General features: G+C 37.9%; 4 protein-coding genes across 8 annotated transcripts in view; 1 reads left to right on the top strand and 3 right to left on the bottom strand.

Annotated features, from left to right (window-relative positions):
- Positions 1-1,469: 1,469 nt before the first annotated feature.
- Positions 1,470-4,485, bottom strand: si:dkey-178o16.4 (vasopressin V2 receptor). Its single transcript, XM_041815786.1, has 2 exons — positions 3,621-4,485; positions 1,470-1,678 (listed from the first exon to the last, which is right to left on the bottom strand). Exons 1-2 carry the CDS (start codon positions 4,483-4,485, stop codon positions 1,470-1,472), a joined length of 1,074 nt encoding a protein of 357 aa, XP_041671720.1.
- A 551-nt stretch (positions 4,486-5,036) lies between these two features.
- On the bottom strand, positions 5,037-11,628 carry trnt1 (tRNA nucleotidyl transferase, CCA-adding, 1). Of its 2 annotated transcripts, XM_041815774.1 has the most exons (8): positions 11,526-11,628; positions 11,215-11,341; positions 9,777-9,970; positions 8,951-9,089; positions 8,709-8,835; positions 8,376-8,569; positions 7,760-8,013; positions 5,037-5,748 (listed from the first exon to the last, which is right to left on the bottom strand). In XM_041815774.1, exons 2-8 carry the CDS (start codon positions 11,339-11,341, stop codon positions 5,503-5,505), a joined length of 1,281 nt encoding a protein of 426 aa, XP_041671708.1. In that variant the 5' UTR covers positions 11,526-11,628; the 3' UTR covers positions 5,037-5,502. The 2 variants fall into 2 exon arrangements, with proteins under 2 accessions (XP_041671708.1, XP_041671699.1); XM_041815765.1 differs by lacking the exon at positions 11,526-11,628 and having other exon boundaries at positions 11,215-11,517.
- Positions 11,629-11,723: 95 nt separating this feature from the next.
- Positions 11,724-15,732, top strand: arl6ip5a (ADP-ribosylation factor-like 6 interacting protein 5a). The gene is made up of 3 exons (XM_041778318.1): positions 11,724-11,958; positions 14,607-14,824; positions 14,972-15,732. Exons 1-3 carry the CDS (start codon positions 11,780-11,782, stop codon positions 15,145-15,147), a joined length of 573 nt encoding a protein of 190 aa, XP_041634252.1. The 5' UTR covers positions 11,724-11,779; the 3' UTR covers positions 15,148-15,732.
- A 4,305-nt stretch (positions 15,733-20,037) lies between these two features.
- The window catches only part of frmd4ba (FERM domain containing 4Ba), a 66,199-nt gene continuing 64,076 nt past the window's right edge, over positions 20,038-22,160 (bottom strand). For 2 of the 4 annotated variants that reach the window (XM_041783490.1, XM_041783491.1), the window contains exon 24: positions 21,974-22,074. In XM_041783490.1, the coding sequence (XP_041639424.1) occupies position 22,074 (1 nt within the window). In that variant the 3' untranslated portion in view covers positions 21,974-22,073. Of the gene's footprint in view, positions 22,075-22,160 lie in introns of all 4 variants that reach the window. The other 2 variants (XM_041783492.1, XM_041783493.1) reach the window with 2 other exon arrangements.

The following is a 22,160-nucleotide window of genomic DNA, read 5'->3' as shown; positions in this document are numbered from 1 at the left end:
ACAAATCCAAATGATGTTTCATCTTATTATCCTGAGTGCACACACCAGATGACTCAGCCATACTGTAAGACCACTGAGACCAGACACCTGCTGACCTGCCAACAACCTGGCGTGATCAAACACACAAGGCTGCCTGTAAGGGAGTTTAAAGGGGAGAGCGCTCTGGGGTGTGGAGGCCCATGGAAGTCAGTAAAATAATGGTCCATTGTAAAGTTCAGTCATGGTAACCATACTTTATATTCAACCTGAATATGAACTACTACTATCAGAACAACAAAACACAAATTTTACTTATTCATTCAGTAGTACAATATAGGCTTTTTCTCAAAATGTAAACCCCTTTTCTTGGGATTACCTTCATATTGGTAATGTTAACAATGCACTACACCATGAGGAAAGTAATGGCAGACTTTATAACTGAGACAAGATGTGCACAAATATCAAGATGACAGGAAATAATGTAGAAGGAACTGAAACATTTAAAAAAGGTGAAAAGTGGTTAAAAATGGCACCAACCTAGCAACAAATAGGGCTTAGAAACTCAAATTTTATGTTGTTTTGGTGAAACAAAATGTCTTTTATTTACACAGTGCTTATGCTTATAACCAGTGCTCCCAAACTGGAAGAAAAACACCCAGATGAATTTAATAAATCAATAATAATCCGTTGTATCAGCCACTCTGAATTTTTTCCATAGACATTATGAATAAATGCACTTTTGGTCCACATATAATTTTCATCTGACACTGATTCAGTGGATAAATAATAAAACAGAGGTGATCAATATTCTTCTGATTGTCACAAAGAAATATTGGCCATTATTTTAGCGAGGGGTGTTTGTGTAAGTCTAAATAACCTCCATTTTTCCATCTTACACTTAAAGCTTCAAAGAAAAATTCAGTTCAATTTCGTTAAATGTTATAAATAATAATAAAAAAAAAGATTTCTAGCCAGCCTCAGGTCTTCATGAATAGACAGACAGTCTTGACCTGCCTACTCTGTAAAAATGTCTTTGAATCATACTGGTGATGAATTGGAACTATACCAATAAAAGTTGATTGACTCAGATATTTCTTCAGCTATGTGAGAAATTGGTATTTATGAGTAAAAATTTAAAAATATATATGTTTTCACATTATTTAACAGCATCCCTTAGTGTGGACATTCTATCAGAGGGCTGCTGCCTCTAAAAAAAGGCAGAGCAATCTTTACATATTTTACAGTTATGCGTTACACATTAACACCTCGCAGCAGCTGTCTCATACTTCACTCCAGGATCCATTAAAAGTCTATGGTGTGTTTTACACTCTAGGGTGACTTACACATAAAAAAAACCTTCGAAACTTGTTCATTATTTACAGTGTTGCCTCACCACAATGAAAGCTCTTGAGATCTGCAGGACTGTCCTTACACTTTTATCATACAGATTGTTTACTTTCACAACAACCTGAGGTTATGACAAGATGTTTTCATCGGCAGTCAGACAGGCTCTTGAGACTGATGTACAGGGAGCTGACCATGGTGGCCTCCTCCTGCAGGGAGTCCTTCGTATTGGCCTCAGCCACACAAAGAAGGGCTGCAAGCCTCTTGGGAAGCTTCCCACTAAAAAGCAGGTAGATGCAGGGGTTCACACAGCTGTTCAGACTGGCCAGCAGCATCAGGATAGTGAAGGTTGCAGCTGGAAATACAAAGAATACAAGAAAAATTTTTAAGTACTTTTAAATGTATATTTATTTTAATAACAACACCAAGCTAGTTTTGGTGTAAATAACATCATGAACATACTGGAAGCACTGTGCAAGGTTCTTCCATCAAGTTAAGCTATCTAAACTCACTTAATCAATGAATCAGCACCAAAACTTATGGAAGCCCATTTCCTCCACTTCTCTGAAGACAATGAGATAAAAAGTCAAAATTATGAGACAGGAAGTTGAAATTATAAGAAAGTGCTTGTGCACCAATGCCAGTGAAGTTCTTGCATCCACACACTGTCTGTATGATGTGACTTTGTATGCAATAATTTTGACATTTTTTCTTATAATTTTGACATTTTATCAAATAATTTCTGCTTTTTTTCTCGTATTTTTCACTTTTTATCCAATCCAATAGCTACATTTCACAATTTTGACTTTTTATCTCATGGTAATGACTTTTTTTTTATCTCAAATTTTGAAATTTTACCTTATAATTTTAACTTTTTAATCTCAAATCTTGACATTTTATCTCAAAATTTTGAATTTTTATCTCATGGTTATGACTTTATATCTCAAAATTTTGACATTCTATCTCATAATTATGACTTTTTAATCTCAAATGTTTTTTATCCTCAAAATTTTGACTTTATATCTCAAAATTTTGACTTATCTCAAAATTTTGACTTATCTCATAATTAAGACTTTTTATCTCAAAGGTTTGACTTTTTATCTCATATTTGATTTATCTCATAATTGTCTTTTTATGTCATAATTTTTCCTTTTTTAACTCATAATTTTGCCTTTTTATCCCATAGTTTTGACTTCTTAGCACATAATTTTCACTTTTTATCTCAAAATTATAACTTATCTCAGAATCAATACTTTACATTTCTATGACTTTTATCTCATAGTTTTGATGTTTTATCTAAAAATTTTCACTTTTATCTCGTAATTTTCACTTTTTATCTAATAATTTTGACTTAATCATATACCTTTGACTTTTGTTTCATAATTTTTACTTATCTGATAATTAGGACTTTTTATCTCATAGTTATGACTTATCTAATATTGTCTTTTTATCTCATGATTTTTACTTATTTTATCTCATAATTTTGATGTTTTATCTCATTTTAACTTTTTAGCTCATAGTTATGACGTCTTAGCTCATAATTTTCACTTTTTATCTCAAAATTATAACTTATCAAAGAATCAAGACTTTTCATCTCAAAATTATGACTTATCTCATAATTTTGATGTTTTAATTTATAATTATAATGTCTTATCTCATAATTTTGGCATTTTATCTAATAATTCTCACTTTTTATCTAATCATTTTGACTTTTAATCCAATACCTTTGACTTTTGTTTCATAATTATGACTTTTTATCTGATAATTATGACTTTTTATCTCATTTTTTGACTTTTTAGCTCATAATTATGACGTTTTATCTCATAATTGTCTTTTTAATCTCATAATTTTGACTTTTTATCTCATAATTATGAGATCTTTTCTCATAATTTTGACTTTTTATCCTGATAATTATAACTTATCTAATAACTAAGACACTTTATCTCATAATTATGACTTTCTTTATCATTTTGACTTTTTAGCATAATCATGACTTATCTCTTGGTTGTTACGTCTTAGCTCATAATTTTTTTAAAATCTCATTATTATTTGTTTCCCCCATAATTATCATCAATTATCATAATTATGGTTTTTTTTCTTCATTCAGAATGGCTGAACTTTAATTTTTTAAATCTTTTTATTTGGCGGAAATGGGCTCACAAACTGGGACCGTCTATGTGACAAACAATTTTGGATTGATGCCCAGTCTGGAATGTCAAACTCTCTGAAAAAGCCATTCATTTATTCATCCTGTCTTTGGTCCTATTGTGAGATCCCACCAGACCCACTTCTCTTACTCTGTGTGGGCGCCTCGACGTCCCAAACAGACCAGAGCTGCACCGTGAAGAAAGGCGTCCAGCAGATGACGTACGCGAGTACTATGACCACAGTCATCCTCACAGTCTTCACCCTCGCTTTGGACACTCCTGTCACGCTGCTGGCTCTTGAAGCCATCGGCTTACTGATCGCCTCTCCAACCTGGTGCGTCTTCATTTGAAAGTTTAAGTGCAGGGTTTGGCAGATGCGCACTTGGCACACGACTACCGTCAGAATGGGCAGAACAAATATAACCAGAGTCGTCCAAGTCACGTATGCTCTCGGTCCCCACGGCTTTATGAACTGAGCCCAGCAGTCGTGCACACCGGGAGCCACCTCGACCCGAGAGAAGATGAAAATCTGCGGGAGGCTGCCGATGAGAGAGATACACCAGGCAGCGCACACGGAGCCGTTCCAGCGAGCCCTGCGCCTTTGGAAGGTCACCATGGGGTTACAGATGGCTTGATATCGGTCTATCGTCATCACTACTATCATATAAGTAGAGGCAAACATTCCTACAACCTGTAGGTACTTCACCAAGCGACACAAGACATCAGGACCCACGAATCTGTCAGTGATATCCCATATGAGCTGGGGACAAACTTGGAAGAACGCAACCACTAGATCGGCGACGCACAGGTGGAAAACGAAGACGCGCATCCTGGAGAGCTGCTTCCTCCGCTTCCATAGCACCAACAGGAGCCCGAAGTTCAGCATTCCCGCAGTGATGAAAATGAAGGAAAGAAGTGCGATTTCCACCTGAGCTAAGCGTTCATCTCTCTGGTCATCTTCTGACTGAGTGCTCTCCCAAGTACTGTTGCTATTGTTGGCACTGAACCAAATCATGCTTCATGAAAATCATCAGCAACTGAACACAGCCATCTATTTCTGGTGATTGACTGCTTTATGTAATGTAAGCATGCAGCCTGAAATTAGATTTCCAACTCCATTATCTATAGTGTGGAACAAGTGTTGACAGCCTCCAAATTAAAGTGAAGAGTGAGCTGCTGGCTTTATATCTCATCTGAGCAGGAGGGAGGAGCAACCTGACGTCTTTGAGAGCCAAAGGCATGGGGTTAAGGCTATTCAAGTAGTTTGGAATTGGGGCTAGTTCCTGAAAAGGATCCACATGAAGGGCCTGATTTATATTCCATGACATACAGTGCGTGTAATAACTTTTTTAGCTTCAATCAATTCATAACTACCTCCTCAATTGGTACCAGCATACATGTCGTGATGACATGGTGTCAGTTGCATGACTTGTCTTAAAATGCCTTTCTGAAATTGTGCCTCCAGCTGAATAACCTAGGTGTAGGAGATTTCAAGGTTTCCTTCTCCTCTGCACTTCATGCAGTAAAGAATCAACAGGCTGTATTTATTGATAAAAGAATGCCTTTTATAGATTTTTTTTCTGCAGGAATAACTGAAAAATGATACACACCAGTGAGTGCCTTTAAACTGAAAAGCAAGGTTCAGCTTTCCAATGCAGTTTAAATAAGTAGAACTCCTTTAAAAAGTGAGTGCACTCACATTTCACCTCACTTTTTATCTTAGCTTTCATCCCTTGTGTTTCACCTACTTTGAAACATTTACACAATTATCAATATATTATTGTAACATCAGCTGCTTTGTTCACTATTTTCTTCATGTGGTGACAGCTGTGACACTCCTCAAATTGTGTTTCTCATGTCTTCAAATTTAAATAATGACCAATGCAAAAAAAACAGCATAAATTTAGAATTAAACTGCATTCTTGCATGCCTCAGATTTTAAGTTTTTCTTCTGCGACAGCTCTCATGAAAAAAATCTATTTATAGTGTCAGGTTTCTTTTTCAAGAACACAAACTTTGTTCTTTGTCTTCTTTACACCTTCACGTAGCTTAGGAGTTCATCTTTGTCCATCTGATAATGACTTTTCTTCCAGATGTCGCGGAGCTTCTGTAGAGTGACACCTATCTCCTTGCCCGATGTGACACCAATCCTCCTTAGATCATGACCACTGACAGGGAAGTGAGGGATGGACCACCTGCACAGGTGTGCCAGGAGCCTCTCCTCACCTTGGTACTTCAGAAGCTCACACACCTTAGTCTTTGAATCCAGCTCCCGACTCTGTAAAGAGTATGTGTAGAATTAATGAACGTACAACCATTGCTACAGATGTTAACTTTTTAATAACAATAAAGACTTGACTCTAAATAAGTAGCAAAGTCCTTTACACCTTTCTGGGGTTGCTACTCGTTTCTTTGCTTTTCTTAAGACTTTTCCTAAGACTGTTAAGGTGGTATGAGAGGAACCTGTCACGTCTATACAGTAATTTATTCCATTCTGTGGATGTTTGATTTAAAAGATGTACTGTACTATTGATTATAGAATGATTGAGTGACCATCAGGTTCTTGGTCACCTCTCTCACTAAGGTCTCTCTCCCCTGATTGTTCAGTTTGGCTGTGTGACCAGCTCTTGGAAAAATCCCAGTTGTGCCAAACTTCTTTCACTGGAGAATAATGGAGGTCACTGTGCTCTTGGGATCCTTCAGAGCAGCAGTCTTTTTGAAGCCTTCCCCAGATCTTGTCTTGGAAGAATGCTGTCTCTGAGCTCTGCAGACAGTTCCTTTAAACTCAGGGCTTGTTCTTTGCTCTGATATGCATTGTCAGCTGTGAGGCCTTCTACAAAGAGGTGTTTACCTTTCCAAATCATGTCCAATCAATTATTTTATCACAGGTGGACTCCAATCAAGGTGTAGAAACATCTCAGCAAAAATCAAGACAAATGGGAGCACCCTGAGCTAAATTTCAAGTGTCAATATGATATTTCAGTTTCTCATTTTCAATAAATTTGCAAAAATAAAATCATTTTTATTCTTATCAGTCTACAACGAATTTAATCAACAGCAGCATCAGGCTACAACATAACAATGTTGAAAAAAGTCAAGGGGGTCTGAATACTTTCTAAATGCACTTTGTGCACAAGATAAAACTACAGTAAGTGAGCAGCAACTCATTTTTACAACTGAAACATATGTCTCATATTATTTGACGTTTAGCCACTACAGTATTGTCATCCAGCCTAACATCTATAAACTACCATCACTATTTGATTTGATCCTTAATATACTATAGTTCAGTTCTTTCATTCATTTTCGGGGATTTCTGTTCTGAAATAAGCAGAAAATCTCCTAGGACAGTATCTCTTCAAGGATATGTTGCTTTTCTCTCATATTTCATGTATTTCCATTATTGGAAATATGATCAACTATTTTTAAGATTTTCCAGAATGCATGCGAACCCTGATATAAAAGTTAAACATTTCAAGTTAAACAGGACTGTACAGTTTGACTGAATCCGGCCAACAGTAGCCTGCTCTCACAAGCAAACGTCCCAAAAAACTCTTTTTTTTTTTGCACATTTTTGACAAAGCAGGCAAAACATCAATTAGTTCTCAAGTTCATAAAACTGCTAATTAATCCCAACAATCTGTTCAATGTGTTTTTGTTGAACGCCCTCATCCTTGTAGGCTTCTATTCATAGTAAACATATGGGCGGTGTCAAAAAGATTTTGCCTAGCTTTGTATTTAATGAGCTTATGACACCTGAAACTTCAAACTTTAACACTTCAAGAACTAAAGTTTTAATTTCGCTAATTAAACAAAGTTCATCTTAAACCAACGTCTTGCTGAAGATAAAACAACAGATTGCAAAGCTGGTATTTTGGTATGACTTCCAGGATTTCCTGTGAAATACTTGTCCTTATTAAATGTCATGCTAACAGTTTGAAATACCAGCTAGATAATGGCCTACAGTTCAGTTAGTGCTAATGTGAGGTCAGCAGGTGCAGTCCCTATACTCAGAGTAAAGCTGCTTCTCCATTTACTATCATCATGATGACACAGAAATCTGAATAAATGATTTTGACTTCTGAGAAACATTATTTCAGTCCCTAATTGCTTGATTTAATTAAAACCCAAACATACTGCAAGCACATATTCATGTTTGACTAACCAGGGCCTCATAAATAAAAATTAATAAATTCAAATTTGCTTATAAAACCATAAACTGGTTAATGACTTGGAATCAATTTCAGATCTTGTTGTCTAAGGACTTCCTGAAGGACTCTAAAACTCACATCAATTATGTAGTCAGTGAAGGGTTTGAGGCCCTCTGGCTCGTCTTCATTCTTGCAGAGCTCCTGTCTGTGTTTGACCAGAAACAGAGCCAGAGTCTTCTCCTCTTTGGACACCTTCAGTCTGAGGTCCATCTTCTCGACCTCCTCTGGGCTGTGGAAGAGAGAGGCCAGGATAGTCATGGGTTTGGGAGAGTGGTCTTTGGCATTCTGACACACTCGCTTCATCTCCTCAACATTGCCATCTGGAGGTAAACCTGAGGAACAGCAGAGACAAGAGGCAGAAGGATTTTAACATCAGGAACCAAAACTTGAAATACAAATATGTGACTGAGATGACACTGATAAAAAGTCTGTAGTATTAGTAATATGATTGGTCTTCTTTGTTTTATTAAAGCCCACTCCTTCCCAGGGATTGAAAACGATGACTCTTACTTTAAAAAAAGACAATTTTTTTGTGATTCTAAAGAACTGCTTTGAAAAAAACCCAACATTTATGATAGAGGAAGGGTCTAACAGCATACTTGAAGTTTGTACCATAAACAGCACCTCTCCCTGTAGGAAGAAGTTTTGATTACAGAAATTGTAAGTTAAATCCTGTTATCTTTATCCATCTTACCCAAATACTGAGCCAGTTCTAGGCTGTATATCAGCTCCAAAAGATGAGCAACATGGTTTCCAACCACCATTTTCTTTAGTTCCACCCAAATTCTTTCTCCAGATATGCCTGCCAATCCACGGCCATTTTCCCTGATGGCATTTAGTGTTTCTGGCTCATGGTTATCAGGATCCACAGCTACTCTTCCATAGAATCTGGAGGAGAAGAAAGGATTTTTATATGTCAACTGTGTCAAAGATGGATGACATTAAAAATCTGGTTTTTCCAATAGTTTTTTTCTCTGAGTATAAATGAATAAAGGTACTTAGTAAGTTAAAAAAGAAGGTACCAAACCTGAAATAGCGCAGTATTCTCAGGTAGTCCTCCTGGATTCTTTGTTTAGCACTGCCAACAAAGCGCACTTTACGGTTCTGGAGATCTTCATACCCTTTAAAATAGTCATATAATGTGCCATCAAGACCTGGGAAAAGAAAAAGAGAAACAATGTTAGGTTGCTGACAGATCTGAAAAGCTACACACTCAGAGATGAGATATTTTATCTTTTAGACCATCTTGAAGGACAAACACAATTATACCTAAAAACATGGAATTAATAGTGAGGTCTCTCCGCTCAGCATCCTTCTGCCAGTCTGTGGTGAATTCCACTTCTGCATGACGCCCATCCGTCTGAACATCCACCCTCAATGTGGTCACCTCAAAGTTCTCATTATGTAACTATAAGGGAATATCAATAAGTAAAAGATTACAAAAAGCAGAGCAAAGAAAAAACCCATTTGTTGTTGTGACAGAATAGCAGAGACAAGGCCGTGCAGCTTTATTCCTAAGGGAAGTTCCAATCAATGGTGTGTCAGCTACACAGCTCAAATTTCCTTATTTTATAACATATGGTTGTATGTACTAGTTTACTCATTCCAGAGGAAAACAAACAAAAAACTCATAAGTAGGATGTGGAGCTTCATGTCATTAGCTAATCTATGAGGTGTCCTCAACCAGCCCTTTGAATTTGCTAAAGCATTAGTATCTTTAAATTAAGACTTATGACCCACCTACTTGGCACGGTTTGTTTGAGGAAACAGAAAACATTCCACCTAATACTAAAGCCCCAACCATTAGCTGCCTGATGCAAACAGTTGCACCAGCCAGCACATGATGCAGCCTGTTGGTCTTCAACCACTGTGGCCAATTACCCTCTGTAGCGCAGGTGTTTAAATACTTCTCATAACATAATTACCTCCAAATCTCTACATGTCCATTTTCACTGTGTGACCTTGCCATTTATAAACCTTAACATTGACACAACATTTACCCAATAATCTAAATCGGCATAAACACATCTTGAAATTGAATTCAGCTTTTCTTCATGAAAACTAAGTCATGGCAGCCAAAAGGACAGTGTCTTACTCTTGCTGTAATGGTCCCATGCTTCTCCCCTTTATTATTGATCATCCTTATCCCAGCCCTTTGGAACATTTGCTTCATCTCCTCTGGAGTGGCTGTGGTGGCAAAGTCCACATCTTCAGGTCGCTTTCCAGACAGCAGGTCCCGTACAGCACCTCCAGCGATTCTGAGCTCATACTGATGCTTCTCAAACACCTCTAAAAAAAACACATAGGTACAGTGGGTAACTTAGTGAGGAAGTGTCTCTGTAAGCCAAAAAAAAAAAAAAAACATCCCTGAGTTAAAAGAAAAAAAATTGATAAAAAATATTTGGATGATAAATTCATGAACTACAGCCCTTTTATTGTTCATTCTGACTGCATTTGCAGCTCAATTTGCTAAGATTCCAGCTATTCCTTTGAATTCAACTACTGATTTATCAATTAATTACAGCTGCTATCCACCTCCTGGCCATATTTATTCTTTGGGTTTTAAACGATGGTACCTGGTATATCTAATTTTTGGCTCATATAAGAAGGTTTTTTTTTCTTTTTTTCATGGCAAAAAAAAGTGATCAGTTGGACAAACTTTGTTCTTTTTTTGTTGTCGAACATGAAAGAAAATGTTGGCATTCTAGGTATCTTTCAACAACAGAAGTAATGAAATGAAAACATTAGTCTAGTTATCCGCACTGGCTGACTTGGTATGTTAAACATGGTGTCAGTGTCGGCCATATTTATTTATTCTTTTTTTTTTTTTTTCAAAACCTGTGCATCTCTAGGGTAAGGAGTTTAAAAGAGACCACTAAAATAGGATTCGCCGGCTATGGAAGATATACAGTAAGTTGTATTCACTGGCCCATGTTGGCTTCTTTTACACAAACTTTGTTTCCTGCTTCTCACTTTATGCGTCCCCATTTCCTCTCTTCCTGCATCTCCCTCTTCTCCTGTTTTTCTGCATGTCCCCCTGTCCCTTTACAACCCCAACACAGCTTTGGTCGATGGTTGAGTCTGAGGTTTCTGCCTGTTAAATGGAAGCTTTTCTTTGCCACTGAAACAATGCTAAATATTGGTTAGTGTGTAAGACCTGCCCTTTTTTAAGTGTCTTGAGACAACCTTGGTTATGAATTAGTATAATATAAAAAGACTGATATATTGTTATTGTTCTAACCATATCCTATGTGCAAATGTGATATCTGGTCAACCCCTTTAAAATATTGAACAGATCAAAAACGCTAAAAGTATAGCACCATCTAGAAATAATTATTTTATGAATTTCTTATACAGGAATGTCATAAGACAAAAGAAATACAGGTGAGCACTGTCATGTTTGCTTATGATACTTGTTAAGTTGTCTTAATCATCTCATTTCCAAAACCCAATCTTCATTTAAGGATCTTCTATGTGGTAAAAAAAAAAAGATAGTTAGAAATAGCATCCATGTGTTGCTATGTGCTTCTCACCTGCTAACCCATTGAGTCCATCGTTGAACAGAGACTGAAACTCACTGCTTTTCAGCTGCATGGTAAAGAGACTCCTCCAATGAAAACTTCCACTAATTAGACAAGGACTCAGTATTCTACTCCACATCTGTAAAAACAAAAAAACCCACTTTGTACCTCGTTGACAGTCAGGACTTCATCAAGCCAGCTAGTTTACATGTCAATGAAGCCATGCTTGTAGTCTGTAGCGGTTCTCACATTGGCAACTGCTGTCAACGCATAGGCAAAATTTACGTCAACATAACCGTGACATAGTTAAATACAAAGCTAACCTGATATTCCAATAGAAGATTTTATAAACAGACGACGTGGTTTCAGTTTAGAGATATCCTTCTCTGTTGAAGCATTGCAGGAAGTTCGTCGCTAGCGTTCTGTTCCTAGCCAATAGCGCTCGGTTACGTCAGAATCACGGACGGGGTTTAAGAACGCGTGCTGACAGTAGCTTCTCGCGAGACAAGAGTTGGCTGAGGAGATTTTACAGACGGCTGCTTGTGTGTCACTGTCAAAAGGTAGGAGCCGTAGGCAGATGGCGAAAGTGGAGCTGACACCGCTTAGAGCCTGGGATGACTTCTTTCCAGGCACGGAAAGGTTCGCTAAACCGGACACCAAAGACCTGGCGAAATGGAACAACAGAGTTGTCAGCAACCTGCTTTATTATCAGACTAACTATTTGACGCTGGCCGTCGTTGTTTTTCTCATCGTCGGGTGAGTTACATTAGTAAACTAACGGCATTCATAGATTAAGTTACCACTTAACTGACAGTCCGAAGTTGTGTTGTATATTAAAGTTAGGTTGTGCTTGCTTTTCTGTGCTATTTTTGCCATTGTAGTCTGGTTGGGTTAAACTAGGATGTAGCCTACTTTGCAGGGATTTAAAAAGAGAGGGTACGGATAGGATGAAGAGTCCTGAATCCTTGTGCGCAGATGGAGGTTGAATTGATTAAGAATCAATGGAAAATCCATGTGCCAATTAACAAGTCACGCTTTGTTTGGGTCTCAGTGTGTACTCTTTTACATTTCCGCCTGCCCCCAAGATGTGTGCTCAAGTGTGGTGTCATAAACAAATTGCAAAGGAAACAGGAAAAGGAAGAGCAAGCAAAGTCTGCACCATCTTTAACTTATTTGACTCATGAGGCGTGTGAAACAGCATCAATATTTCCATTCCCCTGAACTGTTGGTCTTGGATCTACTGACTACTTGAATGATACCTTTAAACTCCATACAAGGTCAGATCATACAGGCAAACTCTTGGTCATCTCTTGTCTTAAATTGGCAGTTTGTTTCATCTTAATCCCAGTTTACTAAAAATAGTTTTGCCCTGCCATGGTGTGCCCACTGGGCTGTATGATGATATAATGCTGCCAAGTCCATCAGGGCCTCCTCCTCCATTTGTCCAGTGAGCTGTTACACTAGCAATATTTTGAGATAACAGCTGACTGATCAGCTGACCCCTGAACTTCTGAACCAGAACATAGTCCAGTATTGGTTATGTTCCTAATCAATTCCTGTTGCCTCATAAGGCCTTACCTTAGTTTTGTTATTCAGCAACTGCAGAGGCTGAGTTTGGCTCCCACCCGAGAGTTGTCTTGTGATTTTATTTTCACTTGTTACCACTGGTAAGAAGAATCTGTGTCCTCTGTGTCACTGCTAAACCAAAGTGTTTGACTCAATCATTAATACCAGTCAAATGTGAGGGCACATACTGCATTGACAAGCCTTTGGAGGTGAAAGGTTGCAGAAAAGTAAATAAAAGAGCAGAACAGGGTGTGAGGTAAGATAGTTAAATGAAGAGGTGGCGGTTGCACAGTATGTTCACAATTTATCCAGAAGAAACTTGGAGCTCATACAGGAATGTTAATCTCCTGTATACTCACAGTGTCAAACTGTAAAGGCCTTGTATTTTAAGATGGGACCGGTTAGGTTGCTAACTTGATTTTTCTATCTGTTTGCACTCACAGACAGAGTTCTTATCCATCCTGTTTGGGAACTTCATACTGCTTACAAAACCTACACGAAGGTTTTGTTCAGAATTAGAGGGGCATTGTAGCTAATCAGTCACCCATGCAATGCATGGTAATGTTGTTATATTGTAAAAGTAAAAAAATGTTTACAGAAACTTTGGGTATGCAGCAGGACTTGAACATGAGGTAGATAGTTTTTTGATGCAAGACTGACTCTGAATAATATTCTAGCAATATAGATAAGTAAATGCTAAAAATAAGGAGCAATATTAATTATTAAACTGTTTTGCTATCCATAGTTTGTCCACCAGATGACACAGGCAAGTTAATGTATCTACTTCAATGATAGATGTTTGCTGACTTCATTAAAAAAAAAAAAAAACATGATATAATGACAAACATAAGGGCCGGAGTGTTAGCCCTTTATGCAGAGGATTTAGCATATCTGTCCTAGAGGTAGACTTATCATTAGAGCCAGTATTCTACACTTGACTGGTTATCTGTATCAATGCTTTATTATACCGATCCGATAATCCATGATATTTGCCTCACTTTGTGTTCTAAATGTCCGCTAAAACAGGAGAGAGGAAGGAAAAGCGTGAGCTGCAGTCACAGGGCGACAAGAGCAGTTGGGTGTGTGTGTCTGTGTATGTGTGACAGAGATAGTTTGTGTGTCCGTCTGTGACTGTGGTCTGACAACAAGCATCAACGAACTAATGATTCGAACCTGGGCCGCCCACGTACATGGGGCGCACCTTAAACTACTCGGCCACCTGTGCCCCGGAGTTGCAGACACTTTGTTTTTATCTGTCAAATTTATTTAAAAGAAAACTGAAAGGTCTTGGTCTTGTCTTGGTCTCGGTGCTCACTGGTCTCAGGCAAGTCTTGGTCTTGGATAGTGTGTTCTTGAGTAAAACACCAGTATGATTAAGATGAATATCTGCTTCCTCGTGTAAATTATTATTGGGGCACATAAAATACTACCTGCAGTTTATGACTGATTGCATTTTCCTTTATCAAGAATATATGGACTTTATTTTATTTTGAACATTTTTCAGGTAACGATATGTATGTATTTAATACTGCAACCAACTATTACTGATTAATCTAGCAACTAAGCCTTTATGGAGGTAAAAGGGTGAACATTAATTTGCTGTTCAAGTCAAACATTTGTAATACTAGTTCTAAAAATGCACTGATATAATGGTGAGGAAAAGCCCATTTTAAATTCTGCCTTTCTGTGCTACTTCCAGGTATCATGTTGTTGTAGAAGCAATGTCCAACCACTTGGTGGAGCCAATGACCAAACATAAACAGATGAGTCCTGATGAGTACAGGTTGAAACTGACGCCTTGGCTCTCTCTTTCTGTGTGTTGTCATGTTGTCCTGCAGGTTCCTCAACCCTCTGGGGATGTTCACAGCCATGGCGGTGGTGTCAGCCATATTCCTGGGGTCTGTGTGGGCCGGGGAGAACAGAGCTATTATAAGCAACTTTAAGAGGCAGAATCCCACAGCGTTTTTGATTGCTGTCATGGTGGCCAGCTACGTTGTAATCTCTATACTGGGGAGTGTAATGGTGTTTATGTCTGCAATCACGTTACCTCTGGCTAGTAAGTTCAAAGTTATGAGGAGCAAAAGTGTTTATTTAATTTCATACATTTAATATACAATTGTTACAGCCGTATCATTTTCAAATATTAAATAAAATGAATTTGTGTTAATCAAACATTGACAGACACTGTCCCATCTTTTTTCAGTGATATTTGCACATGCTTCATTTCGCCTTCGTAACATGAAAAACAAACTGGAGAACAAGATCGAATGTGCAGGACTGAAGAGATCACCCATGGGCATTTTGCTGGAAGCCCTGGGTCAACAAGAGGAGAACATTCAGAAAATCCAGAGCTTTCTGGAGGGAAAAATCAAGGAGTGACTGGACTTGGAAATGAGCAGACACATACAAATACTTTCTGACCAAAGATTGTACCATTGCTTTCCATTGATATAACCCATTTTGAATCTTTCTATTTCTTTTAAGATGAGCTTTCTAATATGGCATGTTCACGTGTGTATGTTCTGAAAAGAAAATCTTTGATTCAAAGGGCTCTATTTTTTCCTTGGAGTATCTGTCACTCCACCTAGTCCTAGAACTCGTCAAGTCACTTTTCTTAAATGGTGAAAGGACATCTAAGCACTCCTTCACATCTTTGCTATGCAATCTGTTCCTGTGCAGCTCAGCTGCAGACTTCTTCCCAAGTGTTAAATCTGAACAGTCTGAAACAGCTGTCAGTGCTGCAAGTTTACTCTAAAATTCTAAAGGGATGCAAGTGTTGCTTTGTAATAAGAATAAAAAGGGCAAACTCAACACTCATCGCCAAGGTATTCTAAAGGGCTTGAATGTTTCAAGTTTGTAAATAATGTCTCCTCCAGTAAAACTTAACTGTAAATCTCTGTATGTATTTGAATAGAAACCAAACAAACAGATGGTAATGCAAATAAAAAGAGCCAGACAAAAATGCATGTGACTCCACGAAACTGTGTTCAACTTTAAAATAAAGACATCAAAGGTTTGAAAGGGCTCACCCAGGGCCATAAATATACCACTTGGCCTTACACTGAAAACAATCTGACAAGGTTATTTCTTAAAAAGTATAATTTTTACGTGTGGAAAAAAATGTTATGGTAGGAATGCACGATATTATCTGCATAATTTTGGTTTGCCAGATACTAGTGATAAAATTGAGTTATCAGTATTGGCTGCTATTGAATTGTCTGACGATATTTACAACCAAGATTTTGTATATAAATTTTGCCTGTATCAGCTGTAAATATTGGCCATACAAACAAATATGTAAGTGGAGTTTAGGCTGAACCAACAGACCTACTTCAGCTGAAGTCTTCATTTTTCATCATCATTCCTTACACTTTAAGATGTGTTTTAAGGACTAGACTGTTTTCTTTTATACATCCTCAAATTTTAAATTGTGTTTTAAGAATTGAAGTGTTAGGTCTGAATTGCATTTAAATATCAATATTGGCATGGGCTACAATAAATTGGTAAATATTGGATATTGACAAAAACCCAATGTCATGTATACCTTGTTTTCTTTGTCTCAGGCTGCGTTGCTATATGAAATATGGCTGTTGAAGTCTTTTCCATGTGATTTTTTCTTAGATTGTGGCACAGCTGCAATAGATCAGATTGTTGCAGAAGGATCACCTGTAAAAGGAACATCCAAAACATCAACTACTGCACCCCTGAGCCAACAATTAAGAACATACAGGACTATAATTAGTGTCATCCATAGTAAATTGTGTCAAACTCAAAGCATATTTATTCTACATCTGTTTATGGACAATAGTATCCTCCCTTTATCTTTTATCACCCCGTCTGCTCTTAAACAGTGCTACAAAGTCAGTGCAAACATTAGCTACTTAAGCACTATTATTTAGCTAGCTACTAGTAAGGGCTACCTCCCACATTATCAAAGACTATTGTTATCAAAGTTTACTTGGTTTACCTCTAAGTTACCTAATGCTATTACTACCACATCTGAAGTCCTACATCCCAACATTCTTCGCATGTATGCAGCTAACCGCTAACTGAAACAAGTGCCTTGCAATGAGAGCTTGCCCAAGAGGAAAGATTAGCCTTGACTGACATGTTTAGTAGCTCAGAAATCTCTAGAACAGGGGTGTCCAGACTATTTACACTGAGGGCCACATACAGAAAAGATAAAAGGATTGTTGGGGTGGTGGGGCTGGTTAGCCCTGGCTACCACTAAATGCTATCGGTGCTGCTAGTTGCTGTGGTTATCAATCAGGGCATTATGAACAAAGCTATTGTTATTATGTTAGTTACCAATATGTTAACCATTTACAGTGCTATCTCAATTTAGCCATGAAAAACATATACATATTAAAAAAATTATCTTGTCAAAATGTTTGTTTACAGAACTAGCATGGCAGCACTGCCTTGTGCTCAAACTGCTAAGTACAACACAGTCAAGCAAAGGATTCATGTTCTGATGTGGGACATATTTCTTCTTATTTTAAAATTTGCTGTGGGCCATTCAGAAGTGGACCACCAGCCGCATTTGGCCCCCGGGCCATGATTTGGACACCCCTGCTCTAGATTAGAATGACCCACAGTAAATCAGTCTTACTTTAAAAATGGGTATGATATGAGCAATTTTGCTAACTGTGTTTTCACATTGTCACATACAAGGCATTTGCCCATCATCAACAATAGCTGCCACAAAGGATGCCGTACTGGAAAATCCACACATTTGATGTTATACTTGTGATGTTTGGGTTATGCTTGAGACTTTTATTATTAAGTTGATACATAATTACAAAACAAAAACAACAAAAAACATGATTGTTTAATAAAATTGACCTATGCTTGTGGGTTTGTTGCTGCCTTGCCCTTGGTAAAATAGCTCAGGGATTCAGCACGTGACAGGAAGTACATTGAAACCTAAGTTTTTGGTCTTAAGACTGTTTTCTTAAGTGTCAACTCATATAAAATTGATATAAAAACACATACTAAGAAATGCATTTATAGGAGGGATGCGTCATCATGAATGTTGGCACCTATTGTTTTAACGGGTATTATTCTCCCTTGGTGGTGAAGTGTCTCTTTGCTTGCTTCTTCTCTTTCCTTGATTCTAATCAGCAGCTACAGTAGATTAGAGTGTGATGCTGAGTGCTGCATAGTGACAAAGATCTCATCTGCAGACATTCACTTCAAAACACGAGCTGAAGTAGCTGTGTCAGCAGCTGTTATTCGTTTTTTTACTGGATTGCATTTGGAACAGCAGGCTGCATGAAGATAAGAATGATAGTCATTAATAGAGTCACAATGTTAGAAAGAAGTTCTGCTGCAGTTCCATTGACTAATTTGTTGCCAACTAATTTAAGGGAGCACCTTTGCTTTTTAAGGAACATAGTATTTAGTCAGTGATCCCCAGTGATGACCTGTGCTCAGCAGGGCGTCATAGTATCCTGTTGGCTCTTCATTTCAACTGACTTGAGCTGCAAAGCTTTTACTCTCTGCTGCAGTTCTGATTTATGCCTTTTACCGCTGTGCCTCATCTTCGTCCATATTGCACTACTTGGAGGAGTGAACAGACATGCTGACGGCAGGAACCTCAAGTAAAGTCATGTCTCTTAGCTGAGGGCACAGAGGAGGCTGTTGTTCCTTCTGCTGCAGCTGTTGCAAGGATCCCACTGACACATGCGTTGCTGCACACCCAACGTGTGATTCTAAGGTGTTATCTACTTAGCAGAATGAATACATTTAACAGGCTGTAATACCAAAACAGTGAGCAAAGAGGCAATAAAACAATTCTTAAAGCAAAGTTGAAATGAAGAGAATTCAGACCTTTCTGATCTGTTTATCTGTGATATAAATTGTGTGCTGGCAGGAGGAGGAGGAGAGGAAAAAGAAGGTGAAGGGTTACAGGGCGGGTGTCTGCTGCCAGTAACACTAGCTCGTCGTTCACAGGGAAGGCAGAAGAACAGGTTATAACCCATAATGGGTGTGATGGGTTTTTAAGACTGGTTTGGTCAGTTTATGGCTTCAGGACACACAAAACAGGATCAGTAACAAAACAAAACACTGAGAGCATACAGCAGCGCAACATACTGTAGCTTTGCTGCAGGAAATTAAACAATGTTTCCACTCATGGTGACCCATCCAGTTCCTGCTTAAAGTTTTACAAACTTAGAAAATGGGTAGATCAGAACCTCACTACTTCCGTAGATACACTGCAGATTAGAAATGTTGGAAGCCTTTCCAGGTGGAGAATGCATTTGATCCAGTGACCATGACCTCAATTCTGAGATAGTGTAACAAAGCCTGTGTGCATTTATTCAAGTTTCCTCTTAAGGTGATGATAGCCATTGCACTTTCCTTAAACCAAGGGTGTCTTTTAGACTTTCATTCACCGAGGGCCAAATGTTGGAAAATGTAAAGATGACTTGACCACTCACTTTTAGTGTGTTTAATTTAGTAAACCAGTCCAATGTAAGGTAGGACATGCTAATAGAAAAAACAGTCTACAATAAAGCTTTGGTTTTCAGATTAACTCAGCAGTATAGTAGATCAAGCACAAGCTTCATGTTCTAATAAGGGCGATATTTGGCTTTATTTTAGACTTTGCCACAGGCTTATAAAAATGGAACACTGGCAGTGTTTGTCCTGCTGGCCATTGTTTGGACACCCCTGTGTTAAACTGTTATTAAGGGGTGCATGTGGCTCAGTAGGAAGAACTGGTCATCTCTCAACTATGGGGGGGGGGGGGGGGGGCAAATGTGCAGCAAATGCTACCCATCCACAGTGGGGTCTGTGGTGTAAAACGTGCTTTGAGTAGTCGGACAACTGAAGCACTATATGCTCTTATGTCTGTTTAACATTTCTTAGTAACTGAAGTAGATCAGATATTTAAGTACCTAATGTGATGGATTTAGATTTAAGTCCTGTGATTCCTGACTGTCTCTTAGTTTAGATTCTTACTTGATTTCCTGACAAGTCTGTTAACGGAGCCAAGAGAGTAAAAGTACTGAGGCTTTCACATAAACAGTACATTCAGAGAGTATTCAGACACCCCTCACTTTTTTCATTTTTCTTATGTTGCAGCCTGATGCTACAGTTGGAAAAACATATTTGAACTGTCAATGATCAGCACTCAGTACCTCATCATGATGAAGTGAAAACAGAATATTAGAAACTTTTGCACATATATCTTTAAAAAAAGAAATATCACATCTGCATAGGTATTCATACCAATTACAAAACAACTGAAATTTAGCTCAAGTGCCTTCCATTTCTTTTGATCTTCGCTGAGATGTTTCTACACCTTGATTAGAGTTCGACTGTAGTAAATTAAATTGATTGAACATTATCTGAATCTGCACGCACCTCTCTAACGAAGGTCTCACAGCTGATAATGCATATCAGCGCAAAAACCAAGCCATGAGGTCAAAAAATCCTGACTCTGAATTCAGAGACAGGATTGTTGCAAGGCACAGATCTGGAGAAGGCAAAGGGTCTGAATACTTAGGTCAATGTGATATATATGTTTTGATACAATTAAAATAAAAGTAAAATTGCAAAAAATTCTTAAATCCAGTTTTCATTTTATCATGACAGGGCACTGGTTGCAGATAAATGACAATTCAAAATGCATTTTTTTGACTGTAGCATCAGGGTGTAACTTGAGAAAAACGAAAAAAATGAAAGGTGTCTGAATAATTTTTTGAATGCACTGTAGGTGCTCTTTGGAAACTTTGGGTTTGCTTTGCTCAGTTCATGTGAAGGGGTAATTGCAGGAGTAAGTAAGTTCAGTAAAAACAAAACTAGATGTAAGAAAATCAGACTGTAACTAGCACACAGTACAGTTTGCATTGAATTGAATGACATATTTTACACTGCAAACTATATTTGAATGACATATTCAAAGACAACGGTTGGGTTGTGACCTACTCATTTTTCCATGCACAGTGCTGCTAAACATCACAGGTGTGCCACGACAACTGCTAACAATGGCCCTGATGAAGACCTGAGTAGGTGACAACCTGTGGCTATTTTTGTCATGTAAAATAAGGCATTTTAATTCTATACATATCCCAGTGTGCCTTGCATTTTTGAAGGACATGCAGTTACAGTTAGAATTTGATTTAATTCCATTTTCCCCTCTTGCAAATACCCATTCACAAGATAAACTGGCATTTGTGAATGGTTCTTGCTAATCTATTTTTATCACATTCAAGCTGAACAATTGAGTCAAATGTATTTTTTAATTCACGTGAATTCAATAATACAAATAACTAAGAACCAGCTTAAAAAACCATTGTTAACTATATATTACATGCTTTCAAAATACATACAAATGCTCTCTAAAAAAATGGAACCAGTGTATTTACAATATCAACATTAACATACAGTGTCATTCTTTTGACAGAAATTATGAGCACCAGTCCATGACTTCCAGCATGGATGAGATTACCATGTAAAAAACAAAACAAAACTAGACTTATATCTTTTTGCACTGATCAGATGTGGCAGTGACGTATGAGTTGATGGCTGCAGGAAATACTCAAATGGTGTGGCAGAAGTGATTGGCTCAATTGTCCGAACTGACAGTGAGATAGACTCAATACTGAGTAACTAACAAACATGAGTACATGAAACACTGTGGGAGCTACAAACAATGACATCAGTCGATCATAGCCATCATTTAAACTCATTTTTGAGTTAATTCCTTCATTTAAACCAAGTCTTTATCATTTTATGTCCAATCCTTCATGGTTACAGTGTTCATAGTAAGTGAGAAGCAGGAAGAGTCATTCTTGTTCACTGTGGCTCAGTATCCTCTTACAGAGATAGTCCTAGTCCTTGGTTTTGTAAGTTTGTATCTCCACAAAACACAATTCTAGATTTAGTCCACATTCCCTTTGATATCACACAGTCCACAGCATGTCCTTGTATAGTTTAAGTGCACAAGTACCATCAATCCAAACACTCGCAATCCAGACCTGTAGATGCTCTGATGGGAGTTTGATATTCTCTAAAAACTGTTTGGCAATTGCATTGTGGAGAAAAAAAATGTGAGAACTTCGTTTTCTTCTCATGCTGCACTCCACAGAAGATATGTTACTTCACTCTTTGGATCCTCTCATACACAAAAACAGGTAAGTGCAGTTTAAGGCACGATGACAGCTTGTCATGGTGAAAACTACAGCGCAGTGACGGCCAAGACGCTACACTATTGTTCCGGGTTTTGAGTCTTCGTGCCAGTAAATTTGGTCTTCTGGCTCCAGGTTACTTTCCATTTGGCTGACATCTATGTAAGATCTGTAAAAACACAAGAAATAAGCCCATTAGACAGAGATAGCATACTGTGATTTCTGAATGGTCAAATTAACTTGAATGAATTAACC

Source organism: Cheilinus undulatus, linkage group 3, assembly GCF_018320785.1.
Source record: "Cheilinus undulatus linkage group 3, ASM1832078v1, whole genome shotgun sequence".
Classification (NCBI taxonomy): Eukaryota; Metazoa; Chordata; class Actinopteri; order Labriformes; family Labridae; genus Cheilinus; species Cheilinus undulatus.
The sequence above is the reverse complement of the archived record's forward strand: the minus strand, read 5'-3'. Positions and strand labels throughout refer to the sequence as shown.

Excerpts from the sequence above, each read along its gene's own strand:
- si:dkey-178o16.4 (XM_041815786.1), bottom strand. The coding sequence starts at position 4,485 with ATGATTTGGTTCAGTGCCAACAATAGCAACAGTACTTGGGAGAGCACT. Across the intron at positions 1,679-3,620 it reads CGTCGAGGCGCCCACACAGA|CTGCAACCTTCACTATCCTG; the intron begins GTAAGAGAAGTG and ends TTGTATTTCCAG.
- trnt1 (XM_041815774.1), bottom strand. The coding sequence starts at position 11,341 with ATGTGGAGTAGAATACTGAGTCCTTGTCTAATTAGTGGAAGTTTTCAT. Across the intron at positions 8,570-8,708 it reads AGAATACTGCGCTATTTCAG|ATTCTATGGAAGAGTAGCTG; the intron begins GTTTGGTACCTT and ends CTTCTCCTCCAG. Across the intron at positions 8,014-8,375 it reads AGAACTGGCTCAGTATTTGG|GTTTACCTCCAGATGGCAAT; the intron begins GTAAGATGGATA and ends GCTGTTCCTCAG.
- arl6ip5a (XM_041778318.1), top strand. The coding sequence starts at position 11,780 with ATGGCGAAAGTGGAGCTGACACCGCTTAGAGCCTGGGATGACTTCTTT. Across the intron at positions 11,959-14,606 it reads GTTGTTTTTCTCATCGTCGG|GTTCCTCAACCCTCTGGGGA; the intron begins GTGAGTTACATT and ends GTTGTCCTGCAG. Across the intron at positions 14,825-14,971 it reads AATCACGTTACCTCTGGCTA|TGATATTTGCACATGCTTCA; the intron begins GTAAGTTCAAAG and ends ATCTTTTTTCAG.